Here is a 16,812-nt window from a genome sequence, read left to right as displayed (position 1 = left end):
CTAGCGTTGTAAGTCCGCAGACATACCGCTATGCTACTGGGGGGGGGGGACATTAAATGTCTATATTTAGTTTTATATAACTTATAATTAAGAGGATATTACAAATTACATAACGACGTCAGTATTATTCAGCGTGGATAAATCTTTAAAAATGTAGAAACAATAGCTTTTTTTCATTATTTTATTCTTTCCAAAAATCAAAATTCAGACATCATTAAAACATTTAAGTTAACTTACATTTCAAATATAACTAATCTTACCTTGTTTGAAGTTTCAGGAGCATAGTGTTTTTTTATTATATTTTATTTATTAATAATTAGCATTTTTGTGCCTAGACAAGTGAATTGGCACTGTTATTTTTAAATCTATGACAAAATACACATTTACTTTAGTAATACCAATGATCAATAGGTGTCACTAATTACAGCGGATTGCTTTATGGCTGGAGTAGTATGTAGCTTAAATTGAATGAGATTAATTACTAGTAGTAATATAGTAATAGCAATCTTAAAATGTATCATAAAGAGACAAGCTGGTTGATGAACTCAACTGCTTCTGCCTTGAATAATAATCTTTGTTCATACAAAGAGTCTAATGATAAAGTACACTTTGCGGTTGTACATAAAGGAACGGTTAATATTGTTACTGTTACTAGTAGTATAGGCAGCAGTGTTTCTGACTCTGTGAAAGATAGTAACCCAAGTGCGAGAACGATTTCCTGTAATGAAGCCAGTGGATCAGGGGCCACTGTTACTATTTTGCAGGTGAAAGTTTATACTGCTTATAAGTGCTTATCAAATTTAAAAGCAATAATACTGAACTAGAGGAATCTTGTTTCTAATGTTTAAGTTTTTAGGAGTTTAGATGTGAGAACTGTTTGAGTTTTGGAATTAAAATATGTAAAAAATATCAGCTTTTGGAGTAAATCCAAACTTGTTCTCTGGGAAAAACTGTTATTAATTTGTTGAATAATTTGACCTGCCATATTATATGTGTTGTTCGAATTTGTTCCAATGATTGCTAGATGTGAAAGTTGCATGTTTGGAGAACGAAATGCTGACTTCAGTAGATTAAATGCCTTCTTTACTTTTGTGTTCTTGTGTTTTACATTTGTATAATGAAGATACTAGTTTATTCACTATTAAACAGGAACATAAACATCATTAGACTGTAATTGTAAGTATGTATTTGTTGCTCTTGCCAGGATTTTATAATGGATTATTTCTACTTTATGGATTGAATGATTCATTATATTGAACAAAAACACCACTCTGAATAACAAACAAGGCAGTACCAGCCCATGAAAACAACCAGTCCTATACCAGTAGCAGTCCCTAAAAAGCCCTAAATCACTAACAGTCTCTAAATACTGTTACAACAAACATTTTGATTGTAAAAAACTGTGGTGTAAACATGAGTATTTCACCAGCTCTTCAAAAGCCATTTTTACCAAAGTTTATTTTCTTGTAGTAGTAAAGTTAGGTGTATGCATATTTTATAACAACAAGTCAGGGGTGTACATTTTTATAAAGAGTTAAGTAATTTCAATGTAGCAATGAGTGAAAAAAAAAGTTTTAATTTAAATATTAGACAGTGTTGAAGATACTTCATATAATAAGTGAAAACTGAGGCTGGTCAGTACATTGAGATCACTAATTAACCTTACAGTTTTAGACTATGTAAGTATTCAAATGGTTACTCTGACATTTTTTTTAAATGCTTGTGATAAATAGCTTTTAGAATCATCTTGTCTGAAACTTTTCATACACTTGCTAGAAATATTTAAATATCTGAAGATTTGTTCGGACTTTTAAAAAGAAGTTCACATTTTAATTCTGCACCTGAGTAAAGTAGCAAGAACTCTTGGATTCTAAGTAAGCTTTTGATAGAATATCTCGGAAGATCGCATCTGTCAGGACAGGATATTAGTAAGTGAAATGGACTGAGAGTTGGTTGGGTGCTAAATGGGATAAAATTACAGTTGGTTAGTAGTACAAGTGGTTTGCGTCATAGTTCTGTGTTAGCATTACAGATGAATAATGTTACAAGTGGTTTACTCCATACCTCATTTGGAGTGCTGTTTTGTCACCTTATTTAAGAAAGGATGTTGAGTTGTTGGAGAAAGTTCAGCTACCAGGATTATTGCATGTTTGGAGGGGTTATTCTATGGGGATAAGTTGAAATCTCATGACATGTTTTTGCTAGAGAGGAGAAGAGGTCAGAAGGACATAATAAGGTTTCTAAGATTTCTAGAATTTTTGATTCAGTCCAAATGACATTTTCAAAATACATGCAGACAGCAAGTAGAGCTGAGCGATTACATTGATTATCACTGATCACCCACGAGCATCGCTTACATAGATTAATGTATTGTAAAATAATCAATTAATTGAAATTACAATTAAATTGATTGTCACAAAAATGATAGACTAATGAAAATTAGTGTTTCCAGTTATTACTCTTTGATTATTCTGTTCATTGAATTAATCAAAATATTTCTATTAATACAAAGTTGTGCAGCTTAATTGATTAGTGTCAATACTCAAAAATAATTAGCTGATATTTTCTAATATTTTTCAATTTAATAACATCTTTCTAGGCAAAATGGGTGACTCTCAGAAGCCAAACTCTTTTAGTAATCTCTACACTACGGGGAATTCAGGTAACTTTGTACTTAATGCGATAGAACAAAAGATTCTGTTATTATTTTACTAACTCTCTATGTTCTGTGGTGTTTTCCTTTTAAAGTAAAGTGAATTCTACACTTGTACTCAGAACTAATAGTATGATAATATTCAAATAGCAGTGATGTAACATCCCAATTATTACTGTGATTCACTAGTAATATTAAGAAGTGTATTTATTGGTAGGTTATTTTAAAAAGTTGATTAATTTCTATATCCTGTGTTGAGCAGCAGTATTGCAACTTTGATTATCTGAAAACAACTATTTTAGAAGAGTCATTTTTATATTCAGGTTGTTCACTTTATATAATGTAATTGGAACACACACAGTTTAGTCAGTGCTTGTGGCTCACACTAAAAATATAGGACTTGCATCAAGGCAGTAGTATTTATCAGATTCTGTTATTATTTTACTAACTCTCTATGTTCTGTGGTGTTTTCCTTTTAAAGTAAAGTGAATTCTACACTTGTACTCAGAACTAATAGTATGATAATATTCAAATAGCAGTGATGTAACATCCCAATTATTACTGTGATTCACTAGTAATATTAAGAAGTGTATTTATTGGTAGGTTATTTTAAAAAGTTGATTAATTTCTATATCCTGTGTTGAGCAGCAGTATTGCAACTTTGATTATCTGAAAACAACTATTTTAGAAGAGTCATTTTTATATTCAGGTTGTTCACTTTATATAATGTAATTGGAACACACACAGTTTAGTCAGTGCTTGTGGCTCACACTAAAAATATAGGACTTGCATCAAGGCAGTAGTATTTATCAGCGAGTTAAGGTTGTATTATTTTGTATCCAGGGTTACTATTTATTAAGTTATAAAACATAAAACATATATATGAAACAGCTATATGAGAATATGAAAAACAAGAAAAAGAAATTACAACAAATTTACTTAAGGTAATGAGTAGCTGTTTTATAAACTTATTTATTCATTTTCCTACAGGATTCCTTATTCTTATAGATAATTTTAGAAAGTAAGTCTGCCTGTTAAAAAGGTCTTTATTTTATGGATAAAAAACACATTTATATTTATACATTTCATTGATCACTACAGATTGAATTATAAAGTTTATAATAATTTTCGATCTTTGAACCCATTAGTTTTTCATCATTTTGTGGTAAATTAACATTCAATCTACTTAAATAGAATGCATATTAATCAAAACTTATCACAACTACAAAGTGCATATCTTCCTAACTTGTGTTGTGGTGGAGAAATCAGAATTATTGAAACAAGCAGACTTACTTTCTAAAATTATCTATAAGAATAAGGAATCCTGTAGGAAAATGAATAAATAAGTTTATAAAACAGCTACTCATTACCTTAAGTAAATTTGTTGTAATTTCTTTTTCTTGTTTTTCATATTCTCATATACCTGTTTTATATATAATTTTTCATTATAGTAATGGTCATCTAATGAATTGTGATTCGAACCTTTAGCTAGTCTTTGTGAACTGTATTCTGCTGCTTGTTGTTTGTTTTTTACAACCTGTATTTCTGTTTACACCAGGTATTTGAGATGGATGGAACAGTGTTACTGTTTTGGCATCGGCTAGAAACAGATGATGCAGAATATTCTGAAGGTTAGAATAAATACTGTTAATGCACATATTCATTGTGAAATCAAACCTGTGTCAGTTCACTAGTGTCCCTCTGGAAAACGCCCTTTCTGTGTTTCTAAAGTATATCAGTTCACATGTTTATATGTAAAATGTCTTCTCCATATGTCTGTAAGATATGTCAATTAACTTGTGTTCCTCTGGAAAACGTTCTTTCTGCATGTCTAAAATACATCAGTTTACATGTTTTTCTGTAAAATGTCTTCTCCACATGTTTGTAAGTTCCAAAACATACATACCTCTGCTGACACTTATAGCTATTTCTCGATCTCTAACTTTGCCATATAATATTGTGTTCACTTGCCCCAGTCTTTATATACCTCACTCGACTGCCCTTGGCAATATCTAATTTCAAAACTTTACACCAGCTTTCTTGATATAAGTTGTTTGTGACCTGATTTGGGGTGAAATGGAGTCCTTCATGTGGCCCAGGGGTGTCTTCCCAGGAGGTTCTGATTTGGATTTTCATCATGAACCTGAATATTCTGGGGAGAATTTAGACTCCCTGTTCCTGCTCCTTCTTTCACTAGGACTCCCTCTACTGAGGGCTCATCTGATCAGCCACCTTCTGCCCCTTTTCTGCAGTTAGTTAAGTGAGTTTGTAAAATTTTGGGGATTAACCCCATTGCTTTTGAGTCTACCCCTGCCTTGTTGTTTTATCAATCTCAGGGGGATTAGTTAGTTCTTCCTCCTTCCCCTGATATTGCTGTGCATACAGGGAGGTTTACATGAGGGTGTCACTATGCTTTTTCTCCCTCGTTTATCTGAACAACATGCCTTGGCTTATCATCATCAGGATGATGTATATTTGGACACTCAACAGTTGGATCCATTATTGGATCTATGGAGTTCCAGGTTAGAACTTGTTACCACTCTTAACAGGTCTCAATTTTTGTGGATTCATTTGAATCTTACTACTGTTTTACGATACTTCTCTTCCCTTCATCTTTTGTATGATGCATATCACCGCTCTCCTCATCAATTTGACGATGAACTGGGCCCTTTACTGGTTACTACTATGATGCCTTTGCCCTCTTCAGGCCTCTCCTCTGTGTCGTTGTTGGTCTGTTGCTGGGACTTATTGAGTTGTGATGCCTTATTGGAGGGTATTTGTTTGTCATCTATTGATCTTCGTGATTTACGGGAGGCACCTTTTCTTTGGCCTTACTTGTTTGCTGGAATTCGAGAATCCTTAGAAGCCTGAATTTATATGGCACGTTCGCAGTATCCTTTATCGTTGTTGGCTGCTCGCCTCTCTTCTACTCCAATGGGTACTTCTGTAGGATCGTCCATTCACGTCTCATGGCCCCCTCTTTCAATGCCTCGTCCCATTGGTTCTAAAAATCGTTTCTGTCCATATTCTGTGGTATCTTCGGACAGATCACGACAGCGCTAGTGGCGTGAGCAACTACCTATTTTCCCAAATCCTGTGGGAGGATGATTAAATCTCTTTCATTACATTTGGCATTCCTTCACTATCGATCCTTGGGTTCTCAGAGTGCTGGATTTGAGGTTCGATATTCAGTTTACTTCTCCCCTCCTCTGTTCTGCCATCCAGTCATTTTTTTCTCCTCCTTCAGACCTCAGACGTGCAGACCTTCATTCCTAGGCCATTCAGGAGCTGTTCATCAAACGAGGCCATTGAGAAGGTCGATTCCGTTCATACAGGATTCTATTTATGTCTATTTCTCGAACCTATGGCCTCCTGTTCATTATATCACTTTTCCCTCAAAGTATATTTCGGAAGCCGCCATTTTGATTAATTTGTCATTCATGTTCAGCAGACTCTCTATCATTCCACTATGTTTTGCTCTTTCCCAATCAATCATTTCTCCCAAAAACTCTTGCTGCTAGAGAAGGAAACAAATCTTTTTCTCCTATTCATTTGCCAGGCATTTCTCATCTTTACAGTCGATCAGACCTGGATCATTTTATTATGTCACGTTAGGGCACTTAGATGTTATGTGGATTGTACAGAACCATTTTGGGGCCCAAGGAACTGGCTTTTTATTCACTGGGATACTGCAGTGTCCAGGGATTTATCATCCATTACTTTAACCAGGTGGCTTCGGAAGTTGATCCATGTAGCCTATTTGGGCTTATCTGTTAACAATTTCAATATGCTTCTCGTCACCTCTCACCAGATTTGGCATCTGTTGATCTCATTGGCTGCCCAGCTGAAGGGATCTCTGGAGGACATTTTGTGGGCTGGTATGTGGACTTCTCCTGACACTTTCATATCTCATTACCTTCATGATCTGGCAGTTTCCTCTTTGGTGGGATTTCATCTTCCCCCTGTGGCTGTGTTGATTACCTTTGCTAGATTTTAACGAGGAGGTAACTTTCTTACCTGACTTACAGTTTTTTTTTTATCTTTTTCTTCTAGGGTCCCTCTTTATTTCTTTTGGATCCCACTCAGTGGCGAGTGTTGCCCAGTCAGGTATGCTTGTATTTTAAATTCCGCACTATCAACTATTGAGGTGTTCTATAAGGCAATCTGGATGCAATTTTCGATGGTGATATTATATCAAAATACTATCCAATGGCCTGCTACTCATGGACTATCATGAGTAAAGCTAAAGGGGATTTTGCCAGTCCCTGCTGATCTTAGAGATATATCAGTCAAGATCGATTGGCTTTTAAAAACTTAGGGAACGTGGTTCACCTGTTGCACTGTTTTCGGAGACCTGTTCCTCTGCCCTCCCCACCACACATGTCCCCCCTTACTTCTACTAGTGGAGTTAGGGAGTCCTTACCACACCCAGTTCCCAGTTGCTGGGGTGGTGGACAGAAAATTCTTCTTTGGAGTGTTGAGTTTTCTCCACTTTCAGAGAAGAGGGCAAAGTTGGGAACCCTTCTACATGGGTCTCTGGAAATTTTTCCCAGATGTCGGTAGGAGCAGAACCAACCTACATGGGAGCCTACTCATAAAACTGGTCCAGATTTGACACAGCTATCTGGTGGGGGGTGTGCTTGGACCCTCTTATGAACACTGTCAGGTCTTAGGTTGTTCATGCAGGGGGTCCGCTATCTCCTCAAAAATCTGAATGCAACACAGTCCCATCTTCGGCCCTTGGTGGGACAGTGTTCAATATCCTCTCCATAATTCCACGAGTAAGTGAATTCTCCTTGCCCACTTCTTGGGGAGTGAAGATGACTGTTTGTAAATCCAGACCGGATGAGTTCTGTACCTTGGGTGAAGTATGGCATATGATCCCATCAATCCAGGCCTGGGATGTTGCCTTTTGGATTTCTTCAGGTTGATCAGAAGGATTGTCCACTTTGGTGATGCTTTCTTTCTTTCATAAATCCAGTTGTTTGAAACACATCATTTTGTGGTGGGGATCCTATCACAAAGATATATATATATATATATATTTGCTGTCCAACTGCCCTTGCCACCAACGTGGGATATGGGTACCATGACCCTTTAAATCCAGCTCAAAGTCATGGAACCTCAGCCATGTGGTTAGGGCTGGCCCATCATACTTGTGTCATATTCTATCCTTTTCACTTTTCCATAGTTCTGGGTGAAGAGCATACCTGTTCTGGATGTAGATCTGTGTTTCCCACTTCGGTACCACTACTCATGGTACACCTTTGTTCTCTGCAGATGCCCTCACTGCCCCCTCAGCCTTCTCAATGTGGGATTCTAGTTATGAGTGTCAGCGGAGGTATGTATGTTTTGGAAGTTATCATTTTCCTAATCTGAAAATGTATTTTATTTCCAAACATACTTACCTCTGCTGACACTCTCCCTCCCTTCCTCCCCACTAAGTGCTGGTGTTTGTGACCAGGATGGGGTAAGTCTCGAAAAAGTGATTTTATTGTCTGCATACAGTGCTTATATACAGTACCTACATAGAGAGCATGTGAGGGCCGTTGTAAAGTTTTGCAAATTAGATATTGCCGATGGCCGTCGAGTAGGGTAATATAAAGACTGGAGCAAGTGAACACAATGTTAGATGGCAAAGATGGAGATAGCTATAAGTGTCAGTGAAGGTAAGTATGTTTGGAAATACATTTTCAGATTAAGAAAATAACATCTCACTTCATTCATGTTCCTCTGGAAAACATTTTCTGCATGTCTAAAATACATCAATTTACATATTTTTCTGTAAAATTGTCTTCTCCACATGTCTGTAAAATATTTCAGTTCACTTTTGTTCCTCTGGAAAACATTCTGCATGTCTAAAATACATCAGTTTACATGTTACATGTCAGTTCACTAGTATTCCCATGTAAAATTGGTATTACAGATTAAATGCTTCTAAAATGTAGCTTCTGTTAATAAGCTACATGTGTCTGTACACACACACGTACACAAAAAGGTATTTTCTTTTGTATAGAGAAAAAGCGAATCTTGTGATGTGTTATTAAAAAAAGCTCCTAGACATACTAGTCTTCATCTAGCTTTCCATCACAAGTTCAGTTTAAATGACTGGTGCTTGTGTATTTCCAGAAATGTTTGCCCGAGGTATAGCTGCTTGTGGACAAAACCTTCTGTGTGTTGGTGAGTGTACTTTACTAAAACATTAACAAGAACTACTTATAGGCAAGTATAAGTTATGACCAAGCTAATGAGATAGGTATTAAATCAACTGAAAATAGCTAAAGATGGCCTGTGAGATTTAAGAGATGAGGTAACTAGAGAAAATCTGAACTGTAACTTGGTGATGCACTTAATAGAGTATGAGGAGAGAATTAGATATTTAAAGTTATACATAACACAACATTTCCTCTATAAAGAAATACTAGACAGGATGTCAAACGTTTCATTACCTAGACTGTGTAACTGTTGAATGTCTGTAATATTATTATACTACAAGTGAAATGGTGCATATTGATGGTGAATTATTATAAGTAGTTAGCATGATTGTGCTAGAATTGGCTTAGTGTCTCTCAAAACAGTTTATAAGATAGTATACTGTTGTGTATCTCGAGAGTTTCTAAGTGTAATAAAGTTAACACAGTTACCACTTACAATATCCATGAAATAAGTTATATCTGTCTTGTGAGGAAAAATTCTGGAAACCATTGTTTGTATAATAAAACTTCTGTACTGTATCTCGTCTGCTATTTACTTGTAAGACCTAGTAAACCATATGGTTTTGGAAAAAAGAGACCTTCCTTCATAACTTCTTAAAATGCTTGTAATAGTTTTACTTCACATGCTGTGTTTTGTAATTTAAAACAAAACTTTGAAACTGATAAGGTGTCTTGTACTTTTTACTATTCTGTTTTAACTCTGAAGATGAGAAGGATGAATTTATGTTGTTAAATTGTCATTGAAGTAAAAAAAACTAATGATTTTGATAAATAAATGCTAATCAACCCTGAAATGTACAAACAGTTTTATGAGATCTAGATCAGTGATTGTTATGAATTTATCTGTCAGAAATGTTTTTGTTAGTTTATTGTCATTGCAATGTAACTTCAACTTGTACGACTACTTTTCTATGTATTTGAAGCTGAAACAGAATGCAACTACTATTGATATTTAGTTTGCTTATATTTTAATTCTGTACACAATAAGTTTGCTGTTGGAACTCCAGGACATGTTTAGTTGAAATCTGTTCTTTTCAGGGACCCATGATGGTAGTGTACTGATATTTAGTATGCCTGCTGAAAGTAATACTTTAAACTACGTAGACAAGGTACGCTATCATCCTGCAGCAATCTCAGATCTTTGTGGGCAAGGCCAGACTCTGATCAGTGGAGATGATCATGGAAATCTGGTGGTGTGGGAAGGCAGCACTACTCTTAAAAAAGTGAAAGAACTGGAGTCTTTCCAGTGAGTATGAAATAGTCACAAGTTTTGTTTTTAATCATGTAAGATAATAAAATGTTTTCTGGTTTTAAAGAGTATATTTTTCTGTATTGTTAAAAAGAAATCATGATACTGGTAAAAACCAAACAAATTCAAAGAACTCACTGTCAACAGGTCACCAGCTACAAGCATTGCATGCTGGGAAGAACTGGTTATGGTGGGGTATGGATCTGGACACATACGTCTCTTCAACATAACTACAGGAATCAGAAGAGCAGAAATAACGGCTCATGCCTCCTGGATAACAGCCGTGGACATTGCATTAGAGAGTGGACTTGTAAGTTTCTTTGACATGCATTGATTATGTTATGATGTTTACTAAAGATTTTGTTCATCTTATAATAAGAAGTTTGATTTGAAACCTTTCACAAAAAGTTTAACTGTTCTGGGCAGACTGGAACTTTCATGTCTTATCTTAGAATTAGTAAAAAAAAGCACACACATATATATATCTCAGTTTATTAATGCTAATAAATAAGGACCAGATTTGTAAACAAAAATTAGTTTAGTACTCAAAATTCCTAATTTGTTTCTCTATTCAGAATTGTATTCTTGCAGTAGTTCTTATAAAGTTGAAAAGTGTCTATATTTCTTATACTTGTCGAAATGAGACTGTTGGAAACTCTCCTTTTATGTCTAGAAAACCTATAATGAGCCTGTTTTTTCCCCATCTCTACACCCTGTCAGTTTCAGAAGATTGGTTTTTCTATTCCATTTGGTTGTAATTGTCATTTTTTATTCAGGCTATCTCTGTCTCAGAAGACTCATTTGTACGTGTCTGGCAATTAAAAAAAGATGGATCACCTGTGGTGAGATTTTTTTTCAATATTAAAATGGGTTAGTTTGAAAGTTTCAAATCTTAAACAGAAATTGCTACTTGCTTTATATTAATATATTTAAGACAGCGTATTTCTTTGCAATTTTATATTTCTGTTTTTTATATTATGAAATTTAAAATAAATAATTATGGTGTTTTTTTGTATTTATTTCACCATCAAGAAAGTTTTAATTATTGATCTATTAGAACAAGTTACTGTAATTATTCTGTTTTTAAAAAAATGTTACTGTGAATTTGTTTCATTTTTTATACGTGATGTTCCAAGTTACATGCTGCCCTTGACAGTTGTCATCAAATGCGACTCCAGGTTCTTCAACCATCTTTCTCATGAAAATAACCATTGATTTTAAGATGTTACTGAAAGACTGTAAACCTTTGGCTTACGAGCCTCTATCAACTTCAAATTCTTATTGTTATCTTGTTAATGTATTAGGAGATATACCCAGGTTTATCACAATGCCTTTTTGGGCCAAAGGTTTTTTTTTATGCCCATAGCCTTCATTTTGCAGGTGAGTATTGCTCCAGGTTGAGACAGGACATGATTTTGTAGCCTCCATAAACAATGCTCTGAGTTTTCCATTTTCATTAAAAACATAGAATGCTCTCCTTCTTCAAAATCTGTCCCTCTACATCATTCAACAATCTCATTATATGGCCTAGGTCATGGGATTGAAACCCATCACCAGACATGCTCACCCTTTCAGCCAGGAGGGGGTTATAATCAACCCCACTATTCTTTGGTAAAGAGTAGTCATTGAGTTAGAAGTGGGTGTTGTTGACTAGCTGCCTTCCCTCTAGTCTATCATTTCAAAATTAGGGACAACCAGTGCAGATAGCCCTCAAGTAGATTGCACAAAAGTCAACAAAACAAGAGCAATAATCCTTCCTTAGAAAAGGCTTTAATAGTTTATCCGGTTTGAGTCTATCCTGATGGTATTGCACTGTCAGATAGTCCATATTTCACCATGAATCAAGTGTATGGTTTTCAAAGATATGCCACTCCATTAATATGTGCAATATTTTATAAAGTAACTACCCTCTGTATTGTAATGTGAAATACATCGGGCTTAACATACTTATTTGCCGGTGTATAAGATGACCCTGTTTTTTTTTAACAAATTAAGTGTATTTCTTTGAGGTTCGGTGTACAGAACGACCTGTATTGTCAAGCAAGTCTAAAATGTTTCTTTTGTAAAGAAATTCTTAGAAGTTATTGTTAAACTGTGCTAACTTGCACTCTGGGGTAATCAATACAACCATATGTGTTATTTTTATGCTTTTCAAACACTAAAGACAATTCAATGCACCATAACTTTAATCACAAACATGTACTAAACAACTTTACAAAGTTTTCAACACAGTCCTTTTCTATTACAAAAAATAGTAAACCTTAAGATATAGTGAATTACTATAAAACATGTTTACATAATTAGTGTATGTTACAGAAACTAACTTTTGATATAATATTAGCAATACTTTAGTGTGATGGATGAGATCAGTATGTTTCTGATCAAAAATGTCTTGATTAATTGTAACTAGCATGTGAGATAAATAACTTCTAGTTATGAAGATTCGTTGCAAATGATACAATTGCAAATATGTTATTGTACCCCAGTAGTGCTTATGTTGAATTCAAGATTTTAGATGGTGAATTTCTATTTATTTAGTTTGTTTTTTCTGTCTATAGGTGAGCTACAAGTCCAGCTGTAACATTACTAACATACAACTATGTGGTGTTAGATGGTGAATTTCTATTTATTCAGTTTGTTTTTTCTGTCTATAGGTGAGCTACAAGTCCAGCTGTAACATTACTAACATACAACTATGTGGTGGATGTTTTGTCAACAACTTGGGAAGTGCCTTCTGTACTACTGGATATGACTTGAATGAAATCTTGTATTTTCACGTGTGATTTCTGCTTTAAACATATTGGAATGATTGAGTAATTAAAGTCCGTCCTTTATTTAAATATTTCACTGAATATACTTTTCTTAGAAGTAGTTTTTAAATGATCTAATCAGATATAGTACTAACCAGAAATCTAGAATTTTGCTGTTTTTCTTCATTGTTTATATTTACAATAGCTGCATGAAAATCACATGCTTAACATTTTATAAACTACAATTTGAACAGTTGGTAGAGAAAGTTTTATTAATCCACTCTTGACAGTTAAAAAATTACACTTAGACAAAACAATGAAATTTAAAATAACTAATTTGATGTGGCTTAGCCTTTTCTGAAAGTTAAAGCTTTTTCCCATTTTTAAATTTGTATATTTTCAAACATTAAGAGCATATAACTAAATAACCAGCCTTATAATCTTACATTCCAGCTAACAATGATAAGCATTTTAAAAAGCAATAAATAACCAGCCGTATAATCTTACATTCCAACTAACAATGATAAGCATTTTAAAAAGCAATAAATAACCAGCCGTATATTCTTACATTCCAGCTAACAATGATAAGCATTTTAAAAAGCAAGTAGCTGCTTCTAAGTAACTATCCTCATAATCTTACCAGTGATTTGTACTATATTTTGAATAAAATGTAAGAAAAGCAAAAATAACGTCATCAGTTAATGTATGTTTAAGTTATAGAACAAATATTTTATAGCAGTTAAACTGATGTGGTTTTTAAAGTCAGTTAAAAAGTAAGGCCACAAATTTTATCTTTGTGTGTGATAAATGAAAGAATTGTATTATTATGTGATTTTATGTATATAATTCATTAATGTAAACAGATTGTTTCTCTACACAGTTGTGGCAGTAAAGAAACTGAAGTGCTACTATAGCATGCAGTGTACAAAGATATTTACACTATAGCATGTGGTCTACACAGATACTATCATCATCATCACCATTTTAATGATTCAAAATTTCTTGTTAAATAATTTATATCTATCCACGTTTTTGTTCAACAAATATTAATAAGTTGTGTGTTCCAAAAGAGTACCTTAAATTGTGCTAGTTTTGATTATTGGAATTTATTTCATTCTTATTATATTTGCCCCTAAAACATTATGTAATGTTATTTTGTACTTTATTAGTTTAAAAGTGTTTTTTTTTATAATAAATGAAAGTTAAAATGATGATAATGATAGTATCTGTGTAGTCTACACACTATACTGTAAATATCTTTGTAGATCATATGCTATAATACTACCCAAACATGTTTGGTATAGTCAACTTTGTAATTTAGTAATAATATTTTTTGTTCAGGTTTTGATTCAATTCTTGAGGTTTTTCTGCTTTTAAATGTAAATACTTTAGTTTCATTAGCATATAAGTTACATTTATGCAGGCTTGTAGTCATGCAACTTAGAATTTCAATACAATGCAGACTAAAACTAGTCACACTGTTTTCACACATAGAATATTTTGATGATAGAAATTGTTCTTTCTGTATAAATAGATATTTTTTTTACTGATAACATCGTTGTGTCAAGGCAAGTTTTGTTCTGCTCTATAAAATTGTTAAAGACAAGAGTCTGAAGCTGTAATTAAATACATATTTTTATGTCTTTAACAGAATTATTATCTTAAATTCATCTGTTTTTTTAAACATTTAAAGCTTTTACCATTGTAATAAAATTTTAAGACAAAATTTAGAAGTGAAAATCACACCTATTGGTTACATCATATCACTATGCTACCTTACTTTGAAGTTTTGATATTCATTAGCCATCTTATTTATAATTTGTGTTGTGAGATCCTGTTTGCCTTAATATTGTGTTTCATCACTGCTGTTATGTGTCGCAATAAAAAAAATCAGATCTGTATTGGAGAAAGGAAGTGTCTTGGTATGCTGTACTGACTTACCAGTAAATCCAAACATAAGCTAAACTTCCATTTATTTTTTATTTCTATTTGCCATTGTTACAGTTTAAATATGCATCATTCTAGGGCTAAACATACACTATCTGATTACAGGAAAATGGATGTGACAAACTATGTAAATAGTTTGGTTATTAGGAGTGATCAGCAGTTCACTCAGAAGTCATTTCCAACCTGTACACTGAACGATAAATACTCAGAAAGAGCTAACAGAGTTTCAGAGGGGAAGGATAGATGGATGTCATTTGGGGAAAATGTCTGTATGTGCTATTTTGGAACAATTAAACATTCCCAGTTTGGAAATGTGCTGAAGAAATGGAAGTCCACAGGTGACAACAAGTCCAAGAAACAACCAGGTAGGTGTAAAATACTGACTGACAGGAGCCGACACACCTTGAGAAGGCTGGTTACCTCATCTCGCTGTCAGACCCTAGAGAATCTGTGTTTGGAGATGCGAGCAGCCACAGGCAAACCTATAAGTGTTTCCATGACACGTCGAGAGCTGCATGCCATGAATTTTTATGGAAGAGCTGCAGCCCACAAGCCGTTGATAACAAAAACAAATGCACACCGTCGTTTGGCATGGGGCAAGGCACACCAAACCTGGACTGCGGATCAATGAAAATCGGTCCTGTGGAGCAACGAGTCACACTTACAAACACTACCAGTCTGATGTGTTTGTGTATGGAGGATGCTTATAAAACTCTTATTACCCAAGTGTGTTGTCCCAACAGTGAAGTTTGGAGGTGACGGTATTATGGTCTGGGGGCACTTCTCATGTATAGACTAGGTACACCGGTCACAGTGCATGGTTTCATGAATGCTGAGTCCTACATTGATGTTCTGAACAATTCTGTGTGTCCTACATTGTGGAAATTTTATGGTACCAGCCCTTATACCTTCCAACATGATAACGCTCCATGTCACAAAGCAAGGATTGTGAACACGTGGTTTGAAGAGAATGAGATTGGAACATTGTAGTGGGTAGCACAGAGCTCTGACATTAACCCGGTAGAACATCTTTGGAATGCAGAAGTAGGGCAAGGCCAAGATGGCCCTCTTCAGTAATGGAGCTTACTGATGCTTTAACCCTTTCGAAATGGGTCACGGGTGAAAGGCCATATCACCTCATTTGTTGACTCGCATTCAAAATTTTATTGAACTACTATTTCATGAATTTATGTCAATAAGTTTGGTATCAAATTGTAGATTATAATTCAAATTTTAGTACTATATATTACTCAATTTCTTAATCTAAAAGCACATATAAAAAAAACACAGATAAATGTCGATTTTTGTGTGTCACGTGGTATATTGACACTGGTTCAAATTAGATGTTTGTGAAGTCAAAATACTAAGTTTGTAGTTTTTAATGAATAAGAAACTCAAATTACCAATATTGACAAGCTAGAATATAAAATAACTGCCTCTTATCTTTTCAATTTGTTAAGATATTGCTCATGTAATAAATCAAAAACAGTGGTACCCCATCCACCTTTTTCCATTTTTGGAAATGCTCCCTTATATACACATACTTCTGTATATGACATGAATAACTAATCAGAAGCTCAGAATACCCCCTAGCGGCTTTCTCAGACATTTTAACGGGCTTGGGTACCAATTCTTTTATTTGAACCAATATTTCAACCAGGTAAGGTGTAGCTTTAGTCTGCTCGAAATTTAATATTTTTTAGACTAAAATACATCTTAGTTACTAAGCTTGATAAATTATAGTAATTTATGATTTTATTCAAATATATATATATATAAAAACTAAAAAAAAAATTTTGTTTCATATCTTCCATGTGCAATTTGTTTAAAGGCTTAGCAACCTACGTCAAGCAGCAACTGAGAATCAAGGTCATAACTAGAAGAGATAATTGTTTGCTTTACTCCTTTAGTTACTGTTTTAAGAAAAATAAGGTTAAGAACTTATTTCAAAATAGCAATAATCTATATACATATATAATGTATAACTGAAATTTGACT

General features: G+C 34.2%; 1 protein-coding gene across 1 annotated transcript; it reads left to right on the top strand.

The window, feature by feature from the left end:
- The first annotated feature begins 423 nt into the window (after window positions 1–423).
- On the top strand, window positions 424–14,766 carry LOC106467052 (WD repeat-containing protein 54-like). The gene is made up of 8 exons (XM_013927368.2): window positions 424–764; window positions 2,600–2,662; window positions 4,212–4,284; window positions 8,783–8,833; window positions 9,907–10,114; window positions 10,265–10,427; window positions 10,894–10,959; window positions 12,772–14,766. The coding sequence occupies exons 1-8, from the start codon at window positions 513–515 to the stop codon at window positions 12,898–12,900; spliced, it is 1,005 nt and encodes a 334-aa protein (XP_013782822.1). The 5' UTR covers window positions 424–512; the 3' UTR covers window positions 12,901–14,766.
- The last annotated feature ends 2,046 nt before the right edge of the window (window positions 14,767–16,812 follow it).

Source organism: Limulus polyphemus, unplaced genomic scaffold (genome assembly GCF_000517525.1).
Source record: "Limulus polyphemus unplaced genomic scaffold, Limulus_polyphemus-2.1.2 Scaffold2468, whole genome shotgun sequence".
Taxonomy (NCBI): domain Eukaryota; kingdom Metazoa; phylum Arthropoda; class Merostomata; order Xiphosura; family Limulidae; genus Limulus; species Limulus polyphemus.
The sequence above is the reverse complement of the archived record's forward strand: the minus strand, read 5'-3'. Positions and strand labels throughout refer to the sequence as shown.